The following is a 13052-nucleotide window of genomic DNA, read 5'->3' on the forward strand; positions in this document are numbered from 1 at the left end:
CAGCTATTCTGTTATTTCATTAGTAAGCTTTACTACGTTCTTATAAACTTCCTTTAAAACTATTTTTTAAAGTTGTGATCAAATATACATAACACAAAATTTACCATTTTTACTGTTTCTAAGTGTACACAGTGGCATTAAGTAGCAGAGGCATTAAGTACCTTCATGTTGTGTGCAACTGTGACCACCATTCATCTCCAGAACCTTACCCTCCCCAAACTGAAAATCTACCTATTAAACAATAACTCCCAAGACCCTCACAACCACATTCTACTTTCTATTTCTATGCATTTGACTACTGTAGATACCTCATGTAAGTGGAATCATTAGCATATGTCCTTTTGTGACTGGCTTATTTCACTTAGCATGATGTCCGTAAGGTTCATTAACATTACAGGATATGACAGGATTTCCTTCCTCTTTAAGGCTGGGTGATATCCCATTGTATTGATATACTACATTTTGTTTATCCGTCGATGGACACTCTGATGGCTTCTACCTTTTGGTATTGTGAATAATGCTGTTATAAACACAGGTATACAAATATCTGTTTGAGTGCTTGCTTTCAGTTCTTTGGGTATAGATCCAGAAGTGGAAATTAGGTGATAATTGCATTTTAAATTTCCTTATAAACTTCAATTTAAGATTAAGATCTGAAGCAACAGTGGATTTCTGTAGAGTTAAATACTGGCATTTCATTAAAGTTAGGATGTTTTGTAATATATAAAAATATTCAGTATTTGCAAACTACTACAATTCCATATGCTAAAAATAAGGTCTAGTTCAAATCAAAAATAGTTAAAATATATAAAATACCGAGAGTTGAGAGGGAGTGGTGATGGTTATTCTTAACCTTTAATGACCAAGTTTCAATTTTCCTGCTGCTCAGAGGAAATAGGAGGCCAAAATTGGCCACTGGAGAATATTAACATTATGACCTCAGAATATATTTTATTAAAAAACAAACAAAACAACAACAGAAAAAAACAAGAGCCTTTTTACCCGGGGAAGTTGCTATTCACAGCTAATCCAAACTCCAGACTTTTGTTCTCATATAATATCGACTTTAGACTGATTTACTACTCAAATGGGATAATACTAGCAATTAAGATATTTCTGGTAGGTATAATCTGGATAGCCCGAATTAATGACCACTGGATGATTCAGATAGTCTACCGCTTAACACAGTGGTTGAGCCTTGAGGTGCGTTGTAACTCCCAGGTGAGTAAGTCTTTTGTGTTAATTAGGGTATCTGGAACATTCCTGGAGAGGCTGCCTCTGAGCGTGTTTGCTGCTTGTCTCCTGGATCTGTAATGTAATGGGGGCACGTGGCCTTAAATCACATAGACAAGCACTACTTGACCCATCCTGGTACCACCTCTGGTGATTGCTGTATCCACACTGTAGAAGCTAAGGTAGCCCCTTCTGAGCAGAGAAAGAATTTAAGGTCCCACAGTCCTGTGAACTCAAATGGGCAGTATGGCCAAGGAACTTATCTTAATGTAGTATCATTAGCTTATTTTAAATGCTTCCTAAAAATTATTATTTTTTTTTTAAATCATACCCTAGTAGCAAGGAAGAAATCAGTCATGGTGTTGGTGGAAACCCAATCGGTATACTATGGGCGGCTATTCTTGCTGCTGGCAGGACTGCCTGCCAGAAAAAGTGTGGCGAGGTGAATTCCGCCCAGTTAAACATGAGTTTGGCAATTCTTTGCTCTTTTGTTAGCTGTATTTTAATAAGATGGGCTATGTGCTGTTAGCACTGGGTGTGGGCATCTAGTTCTAGGTGGAAAAATACCTAAGGTTTCAAAGTGCTTTGAAAATATGCGATATCCAATCAAGGTCTTTAGTTGCATACCTAATCTGATAGCAGAAAAATTCTGAGCATGGGTTCTGGAGCCGAATCAATTTTCTACCACGTACTATGTGGCCAAGAGCGATTAATGACAGCCTCTAAGCCTCAGTTTCTTCATCTGTTCAGTGGGAAGAGTAATTGCATCTCTTTAAGGTTTGTTGGTGAGACTAAATGGCATGATGGATAGAAAGCACTTAGCTCAATGCCTGGTGTGTGGGAAAGGTTCACCAGTATTTCTGTTTTCATGCCTTGCCTTTTGTAGTAAAGTGGGGATAAAAAAGAAATGTGGTTTTTCTATCTTTGCCATTCCATTGAAATTGATTTCTTTTTTTTTTTTTTTAAGGACCACTGCCTCTTTTGGGTGGTGGGTAGGTGTGTAAGGAAATATACTTGGATTTTTTTTTCTCTTCTTGCATAAACATGATATTCCCTTTCATTCCAGCAGACACCTAGAACAGTCTCTCCATTAAGCAGAGAGAGGACTTGAACCTTTGAGCTAATCTGGATCTGTTTCCCAACTCTGGAGAAATGATCTCCAGCTCAACATTATGTCACTTTATATAAATGGAAAAGGATGAAGAAAAGTCTGTGTCTACCTGAGCACCGAACCCCTTGGGCGATGAGCCCCCACATGAAGTTGGCACAGTATTCACACCAGTGCGGGCCTCGGAATGTGTGGACCTGTGATCCAAAAAGAAGAAAAATGTCAGAAAATTCAGTTATATGAAGGCAGGTGGCCTTGGACATGAAACACGTAGATGATATCAAGAAATGAAGACTTTAGTGGGAGTGAGCATCCCTCACTGGGCCTTTTTCTTCCAGGGGATGGAGTTACAAACAGACCAGAGAAAACGGAGATATGCTTTGATGTCTGAAAATCCTCTACCAATTCACTGTGCCCCAGGCCAGAGTCACAAAGGAATGTGGAACAGCAGTAAGATTATAGGGCCATGCCGTCAGCTAAGGAATGAGACTCTCACCACCCAAAACAAGGCACAGTGCAGACGAACCCAAGATAGCCTGGGCCAGTCACCATAACCTGCATTTAGTTCTGCAAGTTCTGGAAGGCAGGACTCAATTATTGCATCCTTTTGACCAAAGTTGCTCCATGTGTAGAATATCCAGACAGGTATAAATAAGACATGATAATGGGAAAATTAGAAGGTTCCAAAGCTTTGAGCCACTTCCAAAAAAACCCAAACAAAAAACAAATAAACCTAAAACCAAAAAAATTGGCATTAAAAAAAAAATGAGGGAGTTGGCTGAAATGAAAGCTACTGATAGCGTGTACAGAATTGTCTTCCCCAAAGACAGGGTCCAGATTCAGCACTACGGGTGTGGCCTATGAGTGCGTAACTTGAAAGTCCTCTCTGATTGGCCCAGTTGTGAATCTCATTGGTTGGTGCCCCAGCCAGTTAAATATTCTGAATATCATGAAGTAAGGATGGTTTTATCGTTAATTATTCAGGTATAGGTCCTCTTGTGATTGGACCATGTATTAAGTCATGATTTAAAACAAAAACAAAACAAAACAAAGTACATGTTCTCTAGCACCACTGAGCTTCAAGACACAGAACTAGGGGATTCCTTGAAAGCAAATGTGGCCAGTGTAAGCCAAAAACCACCACAGGCAGTCTACTCGGAGACATACAAACCCATGTGAAAATGTTTTGAATTTTTACAAAATTAAAATATTATGAGACATTACTAAGAACTTTCAAAGTTTAAAGCCTCCATTAACTAGTAAAAGAAATACAGAAAATATTATCTTTTTTAAAAGACTGGGAGGCCAGTCTGCTTTTATTTTTTAATTTTAATTTTTAAAATTTAAATTCAATTAATTAACATACAGTGTGTATTTTTAGTTTCAGAGGTAATGTTCAATGACTCAGTATGCTAAATTTGGTTAACACAAAAAAATATGAGAATGGCAACTATGGGTACAATTTGGGAAGATGCTCATCAGAGCTCTACTTAAAAAAGCATTACTTCGAGGTCTTTCTTTATGTACACATGCCACTAATTGTATATATGTAAAGGGGCAAACCAAACAGATCTGGTTTCCTCCTCCTGGAACTTACAGATTTGCAAAGGCAAACAGAGTGAGCAAGTTAAAAAATTAAACTTGAAATTAAATTTAAATTAAAATTAAATCACGACCATGGTTTCTGTGCAACAAAACTAAGTTTTGGTATTTTAGTTTTTCACATGCAAAGTGTCCAGTATACTATTTCTGCTTTGAAAAACAATGGGGGAAAAAACAACCTCTCAGAATTATTTTTACTAATAAAGGGTAATTACGCTGTAAGGAAATGGCACTAAGATATAACAAAGCCTCCTCATCGGAATGCAGAGAATCTATCCCAGGGAGCACATGTACTCACACAGAGCCAAGATGCCATGGTTCATTTAGAGGCCCCCTCAGATTAAACATGGTCTCTAAAGAATCCCTCAGGAAGGGGTTCTATTGGCAGATGAAGATTTTCTAAATTTAGTAATCAAAGGTTTCTTAGTATTATTTTACTAGAAAGGCTCTAAAGGGACGGTGCTGGTTAATTATGGCAACAAAGTTGATGGCTAATATACTATTGAAATTGCAAGATCAATAAAATAAAATCATAGGAGGGCTATAAAAGAAAAAAAAGTTTGTTACTAGAGAGACTTAAGAGTCTCTCGATGTTATCCATAGTGGTCAGAAAAGCTTCTCTTGGAAAGTGACCTCTTGAAGGAGAAGAAGGGCCAGTCTGGTAGGGGCAAGGTTGGAGAGCATTCCAGGCAGAAGGAGTCTACAGAGGTCCTGCAGGAGCCAAAGAATTTGGTGTGACTGAGGAATGAAGCCAGTGAGGGCCAGAACACCAGAATGAGGGGAGGGACCTGGCTGAGGTTGAAGGTAGGAAAGGGCCTTGAAGGTTTTATTAATGAGCATAGATTTTCTTTTAAGAAGCTCTTAAGGATTTTAAGTAGGAAGACGGTTAAAAAAAAAAAAAAGATATTCTGACCTCTGGCCACCATGTTGAAAACAGATGGGAGAGTATTCATAGTGAAAGAGATTCAGAATCTAGTTGGTAGTTTCTAGTTGAGAAAGGATAGAGGCCAAGATCAGGGTGCTGGAGTTGGAAATGGGAAATAGAAAGATTTAAGGCATATTTTAAAGACAGAATTTATAAGACTTTATAATAGAATAAATATGGATCTTTGAGGGAGACAGGAATGAAGAATGACTTCTAGATTCTAGCTTTAAAACCAAGTGGATGGTGATGACATTTGCTGAGATAAGGAAGATACTTTTGGGAGAAGAAATTCAAGAATTGAGCTCTGGCCAGTTTAAACTTAAATGTGTTGATCTCAAGCAGGAATTCACACATAATTCAATAGCTCAGAGGAGGAGAGAGGGCTGGATGTATACATGTGGCTACCCCTGACAAATAAATGGTACTTTAAAATGTGTAAATGGATAAAAACTATTAGGCACAGAGGGTAGGAAATGAAGAAAATAGAGCTCAACCCAGTGCTCCAACAATTAGAAGAAAGAGAGTCAAGTGCTTCAGAAGCAAAAAGGTGAAGAGTATTTTAGGGGAGAAGTAGTCAACCATGTTCAATTCTGGGAAGAGGTCCCGTTAAATGAGGACTGAACACTGATTCAGACACATGAAGTTATTAGTACCCCTGGCAAGAGTAGTCTCTTTGGATCGGTGAGGACGAAAGTCATACTTAAGTGACATGAAGAATAATTGGGGGGTAGGGAAGTGTAGAAATGTGGATGCAAATTTGTTAAGAAGTTTGGTTATGACGTCCAACAGAGCAACAAAATAGCTCCAGGGAGATACAGAGATATGGGAGAATTTTATTTTTTAAATAAAAGATGGGAGACATTAGGGCATGTTCACTTGTGGATGGAATTGATGTAATATGTACAAGAGACTGGAAATGAAGAAGCGAAGGAATGAGGAGTGATGATCTTGAAAAGCTGATATGCTGGGCTTTGGGTCATATATGGAATATTCAAAAAGAGGTTGAGATCTTTCTAGAATTAGTAAAATCACATTTTCAGATTCAGAAAAGCTAAGTGAGTTTCAATTCTGGTAAACTGAAAAATTATCTAAACTATATAGATTATATAGAAACAGCAGAATACCAAAAGACAAGCAAAATCCTTAAAAACAAACAAACAAAAACCCCAAACCAAAAAGAACCACAATAGGTTATTTTTACAAAAGCATGGCAATTTTGATGAAAACAGTTCTCTTCAAAAGGAAGCTTGTAGATTATGGAAAAATTACATCAAAGTGCTCAGAGATTACTGCCAACCTAACTTCTATACCCAGCTAATTATCATTCAAGAGTGAGGATGAAGCAAAGATATTTTCCAGACAAATGGCAAGAGTGTTTATTCACAGATCCTTGCTCAGAGAAATACAATGGGATATATATGTCTGTAGGAAGCATTCTGAACCTAGTGGGAAAGAACAGGATTCAAGAAGCCATGGTGGGCTAGAAATTAGCAACAGAGGTTGATCTAATCAAGCTCTGTCTGCATAAAACACTGACAAGATGACTAATTTCAGGGGGCTTAAAAACAAACTGAAAAAAATGGCATGGAAGATTGGAGGGGCTTAAAAATGTTAAAGCAGGGCGCTTGGGTGGCTCAGTTGGTTGAGCAACTGCCTTTGGCTCAGGTCACGGTCCTGGAGTCCCCAGATCGAGTCCCACACGGGCTCCCAGCTCTATGGGGAGTCTGCTTCTCCCTCTGACCTTCTCACCTCTCATGTTCTCTCTCACTGTCTCTCTCTCAAATAAATAAATAAAATCTTTAAAAAAAAATGTTAAAGCATTCTACGGTTCTCATCATTTGGGGTATGTAAGTAGAGTTGCTAATTAAGGAAGATTTTGAGTTAATGACATATATATTAGAATTTTGTGTATATGCATAAAGGGTGGGATGGAACCTATAAAATGTGTAAAGGAAAAAGAAATAAAGATTTGATGAAGCCAATAAAAAGCAAGAAATAAGGAACAAAGCCATAAAAAAAGCACAGTAAATACGGGGCGGGGGGGGGGGGGATCCTTATTCAATTCTAATCACAACACATATCAATGGTCCTAACATCAAATAAAAGACAGAAATTTTCTGATATTCAAAAACCCTTGCAAGAAATACACTCAAAACATAATGTAATAGAAATGTTGAAAGTGAAGGGCTAGAAACAACATACATAGCAAATGCTAGCCAACAGAAACCCCAAATAAATATCTTGATATAAAAAATATATTTTCTAGGGGCGCCTGGGTGGCTCAGTGGGTTAAAGTCTCTGCCTTCGGCTCAGGTCATGATCCCAGGGTCCTGGGATTGAGCCCCGCATCGGGCTCTCTGCTCAGCGGGGAGCCTGCTTCCCCATCTCTCTCTGCCTGCCTCTCTGCCTACTTGTGACCTCTGTCTGTCAAATAAATAAATAAATAAATAAATAAATAAATAAATTTTCTTTATTAGTGAAAAAGATGGTCATTACAGGGACGTCTGGGTGGCTCAGTTGGTTAAGCAGCTGCCTTCGGCTCAGGTCATGATCCCAGCGTCCTGGGATCCAGTCCCGCATCGGGCTCCTTGCTCAGCAGGGAGCCTGCTTCTCCCTCTGCCTACCATTCTGTCCGCCTGTACTCGCTCTCTCTCCCTCTCTCTCTCTGACAAATAAATAAATAAAATCTTTAAAAAAAAAAAAAAAGATGGTCATTACATAATAATTAAATATTTAATTTTACCCTAAAGATATAATAATCCTGAGGTACTGGCATGGCTTCCTGATCATCAGGAAGCCTGCTTCACCCTCTCCCATTCCCCCTGCTTGTGTTCCCTCTCTTACTGTGTCTCTTTCTGTCAAATAAATAAAGTCTTTAAAAAAAGATAATAATCCTGAGCTGTTATATACATGACAAAAATATAAAATATGGACTTCTCAAAAAATATAAAGCAAAAATGGAAAGAATTACAAGGACAGATTGACAAATCCATAATCATAACAATTTTAATATCTATTCACAGAAATTAATAGATCAAATAGATAAAAGTTAATATACTGGCTAAAAAAAGGACCTCATACGCAACAAGTCATAGCATAGGCACTCTTTAAAAACAACGCATGAAATGTTTACGCAACCTGACCACAAACCAAGTCTCAACATATAGTCTGATACACTAGAGACCATATTCTGACTATTCAATTTAATTTAATTTTGTTTATTTATTTAATTTTATTTAATTCAATAAAATCAAAGACCTATAGTAAACACCCAAACCCCAGCATATTTGGAGATTTAAAATAATTCTCCAAATTCAGCAAAGAAAAAGATCTTAATAAAAATATTTGGAATCAAAAGACAAATAAAACATTCCTTATGGGGTACAGAAACTTTAAATGCATATATTAAAAATTAAGTTTCCTATACTATTTAGGAAGCTAGAAAAATAACAAAGTGAGACAAAAAATAATAAGATTATTACAGAATATAATGACATAGAAAGAAAAGATAAGAAATAAAACCCTAAACGGTAATTTTAAAATATTTCTAAAATAGGCAAAACTTGGGCAAGATTGATCAAGAAAAACATAAGTGATAAAGAGAACCTAATGCAAATTCAGTTAAGATAGGAAATACAAATCTAGAAAATACTATCTTTATACTAACAAAGTTGTAAGTTGTATGACATGGATAATTTTCTTAAAGATTAGCAGTTATAAAAACGACCCCAAATAATATAGAAACTACATTCAATTATATTCATTAAGTAATTGCATCTGTAGTAAAAATTTTATCCTCAAACAGTTAAAGGTCACAAATGATTTTCTTAAGTTTTAGCAAATCTTTTTTTTTTTAAAGATTTTATTTATTTGACAGACAGAGATCACAAGTAGGCAGAAAAGCAGGCAGAGAGAGGGGGGAAGCAGGCTCCCTGCTAAGCAGAGAGCCTGATGTGGGGCTTAATCCTAGGACCCTGAGATCATGACCTGAGCTGAAGGCAGAGCACCCCAAGTTTTATCAAATCTTTAACAAACAAATCATCTCTAAATGATAGACTATTCTAGATTGGAGGAGAAAAAAGGAAGGTCCAGAATTCACTTTATGAATATAATTTTGACTCAGAAACTATACAAGGATATGAAAGTAGGATTATAGGTCAATTTCATTATGACCATAAATGTAAAAATCCTAAAAAAAAATCCTACTGAATGTATCAATATTATTTTAAAATGTCATGACCAAGTGGGTTTATTTCAGGACTTTAAGGTAGATAACACATCACTAATATTCACAATAACAATTGAGAGAGAAAACACATAATCATTTCAGAAATTAGAACACCAACAATCAATAAAATTCAACATCCATTCATAATAGCACTGAGCAAACCAGGAATAGAGGGAACTCTCCTAAAAATAGATGATTAAAGTTATCTCTGATATGCACATAATAGTCCTCACATTTAAAAGTGAAAGAGTAAGAATAATTTCAAGTCAGCAAAAAGATGGTCTATGAATGCTGCTCTTGAGCATTATATCCTGCAGAGTTTAGCCAGTATAATAAAACAAGACAAAGAGATATATAATTGAAAGAAGAAACAGGCCATCAAGTTTGCTTGATATAAGAGCAATACGAAGAAATCAGCAGCATTACTATAAATAAGCAATAACACATTTTACTGAACAATAAAATTAAAGACTTCATTTACAACAAAATCGAAAATAATTAGAAAATAACAAAGACATTAAGGACATAAATAAAAAGATATTCTACATTTTTGTGTAGCAATGCTCAATATTGTAATTATGTCAATTATCTTTCAAATAAATCTACAAATCTAATACAATTTCAATCAAAATCTCCATGGTGTTTTTCACAAAACCTGGCAAGATGGCCCTAAAATCCATATGGAAGAATAAAGCCAAAAGACTTGCCATAATAATTTTGAATAAGGAGAAGAATGTAGGAAAACACATCTGAGCATATATCAAGACTTCTATAGTTACAAAAAATTAAAACATTACAGGATGGGCAAACAGACCAGTAGCACACAGTAGAAAGGTCAGAACTAAATCACACCTAGGTGGAGAGCTGGTTTAGCTCAGAAGTGGCATTTGAGATAAGTAGGAAAAGGATGTCAGAGAGATGATTTATTTCCTATTTCTTCCTCCTGTCCACCCACTCATTATTCACTCAATTATTCCATACTTACATGCTGATTGCCTACTTTGAACCTGGCACTGTACTAGTCCTTAGATATACAAAGTTAAATACATCTAAGGAGCACGGGCCTCCCTGGAGCTCATCTACAAGAATCAACAGACAACATAAATAATTATCCTATGGAAGTATAATAGAGATTTTAATCCATTCTTTCTGGGAAGTCTGTGGAAAATGATAGCTGAACAGAGTTTTGAAGGATGGATAGAAGTTCACCAGACTGGGAAAGATGGAGTATGGTGGGGGAGTAGTGTTGACCGGGGTGATAGATAACTTAGGGAGGACATTCCAAAAAGAGGAAACAGACTAGCCAAAGGCCAGTGAGGGTGGGTTTGGTTTTTTTTTTTTTTTTAAAGATTTTATTTATTTATTTAAGAGAGAGACAGTGAGCGAGAACATGAGCGAGGAGAAAGTCAGAGGGAGAAGCAGACTCCCCATGGAGCTGGGAGCCTGATATGGGACTCGATCCTGGGACTCCAGGATCATGACCTGAGCCGAAGGCAGTCGTCCAACCAACTGAGCCACCCAGGCGCCCCGGGTTTGGATTTTGAAAGACATTCTTTCCTTGCAGGTCATGCAAAAAAGGAGTGATGAATTTTTTTTTTTTTCCTGGATCATCTCCAGTGGATAAGAAATCAGATGGGAAGTATCTCTATACTTTTGGGTAAAAATGAAAATACAATATTTAGAAGTTTGGTGACTAGCTATAATGTTTACATAGACAAAACAGAAACTAGCCTACTGAATGTTTCAGGAAAAATACAAGATATGCTAGCCATAGATTTTCTAAAATTTCACTTTTGGCAGATATCTAAAAAAATAATTATGCACATCAAAATTGCATTTCATGGTTATTAGTCCTGCCCATATTTCCTAACATCCTTTCTCATTGATAGATCCCCACTGCCTTCCATCTCATTTCTCCATTCAAACAAATGCAGACAGACATTTTTTTGAATAGCAAATAACTTCTGTGTCCCCACAAATACACATTCCCACAGAAATAAAACAAAATGGGGACTGAGGGGAACGTAATGTTAGTTAAACATTATTTTAGGCCCACTGCCTAATTTCCTCTTTGGGATGGGCCATTGTTTATCTTCATGGCTGATATATTGTTCAATTTTCTTTTGGGTCCACAAGGACAAGCTCTAAACAGTAGGCTCTATGTAATGTTGAGGTCACTCTCTGAACGTATTTTATTTGGGGTTGAGTTATGATGGCTACTCTCCCAGTGAAATAACCCCTATCTTGAAAAATCACTGATCAGCTTTTTCCATTCTGTGAAGTTTATTGATTTTCAAGAATATCTTTTCAGAAAAAAAAAAAAAGAACACTTTGCAAACTTAAGGGCAAGTAACTAAAATACCCTAGACAGGAAGAAAATACCCCAGACAGGAAGAATGTCTGTCCAAGACCATTATACTGGGCCTGGTCTGCCTGGAATTCCAAAACCACACCAAACAGAAAAAGATGATATTACAGGAGATAAGGTATGTTTGACAAATAGCCCAGGAATGGCCACTTAGTAAAAACAAGAGCCAGGGTTGTCCAGAAAAATCTCAGGCGTTTCGGGAGTCTCCCCTGACTTGACTCTGAATGAGCAGGATGTTGTTGGTCTCACATCTGCTGAGTCTGGAAGGCGGTATTCCCTGGTGGCTTCATAACAAGTATGTTTTGATGGGTCTGTGTAGACACCATCCAAGCATGTAATCGGCTCAGACCACGTTCTAGACTGCAAGGAAAAGGCCGTGCGATTTGTGATGCCTGACCCTTGAGAACTGTTGCTTTTCCGTGTCAGGATACATCCAGGTTTCTGAACGTGGGCGCTATGACCATTTGGGGCTGGATAGGAGTTTACCAGGCTGGGAAAGATGGAGTTTGGTGGCTGGATTTGGTGGCCCCATTTGGGGCTGGGTAAATCTTTGTCATTGTAGGACATCTAGCAGCACCCCTGGCGTCTCCCCACTAGATGCCAGCAGCACCTCTCGGCTGGCACAACCAGAAATGTCTCCATACAGTGCCAAATGTGCCCCTGGGTGGGGGGCAAAGTGACCCCGATTGAAAGCCACTGGTATACACTAAAACCCTATCACCTCAGTTGGTCATTTTTATTATTCATATTAATGATATAAATAAATAGGAGAACTTTGTTTTACTTTGATTTGAAAAGGACTCTTTGGGTCAAAGGTAGGTTTGTCTTAGTTGCTTTAGATGCACAGAAGAGGAGGGCCAGAAGTGGCTCGAGTCACTGCCAGCTACAAGTCATTGGGTTTGGGGTGCAGGTGGCCATTGCCCAGAGTTAGCCCCAGAGCTGGAGGGCAGGTAGTTTGTCTCTGGCTCCCTTGAGGGGTCAGAAATGCTGGGCCCCCTGCCAAGCTTAGCCACGGGTCTTTCCGGTCATCTACTGCTTTTGCCAGAATCATGTGACACTGAACTCCTGAGAAATTAGGTTAAACTCCAGACTTTTCCCTCTTGCAAGATCAGATGAAATACTGACCTTGAAGTGAACCTTTTCAGATGGGAGCGGAACAGCTGAGGGGAATCACTCCGTCAGGGACGGGCGACTGGGCTGCCCTGAGAGGCCTCCTTAGCAGATGTTGCCAGAGAGGTGGGTTTCTCCATCGGGGCACCACTCACTCCCAGATTTGTCTACTCGGCAGCTGCCCTATGACCTTTAAAATAGGACTCGATGTCTAAAATGGACTGCCATGAAGCTTTATGGGAATCTTCCCACTGCATAAAGTGATCAATTCTTGTGCTGACTTCCTATCGGGTTTATGAGGGTATGAGCACTGACCTTCCTCTGACACTTCCCTGCCCCCGCAAACCCTCCAGGGCTCCTCCATCATCGAGTGCACTCTTCCTCAACCCCGGCCCTGCTGACGTGGGGGCTGGGAGCTCTTTGTCCTGGGGCCTGGGCCAGGCATCGTGGGATGTTCAGCACCATCTCTGACTTCTCC

The 13052-nt window shown here is 38.3% G+C and overlaps 1 protein-coding gene across 1 annotated transcript in view; it reads right to left on the bottom strand.

Moving 5' to 3' along the window:
* The window catches only part of CHN2 (chimerin 2), a 290379-nt gene that overhangs the window by 15037 nt on the left and 262290 nt on the right, over window positions 1-13052 (bottom strand). The window contains exon 8 of the mRNA XM_059396655.1: window positions 2454-2538. Coding sequence (XP_059252638.1) covers window positions 2454-2538 — 85 coding nt within the window. The remainder of the gene's footprint in view (window positions 1-2453; window positions 2539-13052) is intronic.

Source organism: Mustela nigripes, chromosome 4 (assembly GCF_022355385.1).
Source record: "Mustela nigripes isolate SB6536 chromosome 4, MUSNIG.SB6536, whole genome shotgun sequence".
Lineage (NCBI taxonomy): Eukaryota > Metazoa > Chordata > Mammalia > Carnivora > Mustelidae > Mustela > Mustela nigripes.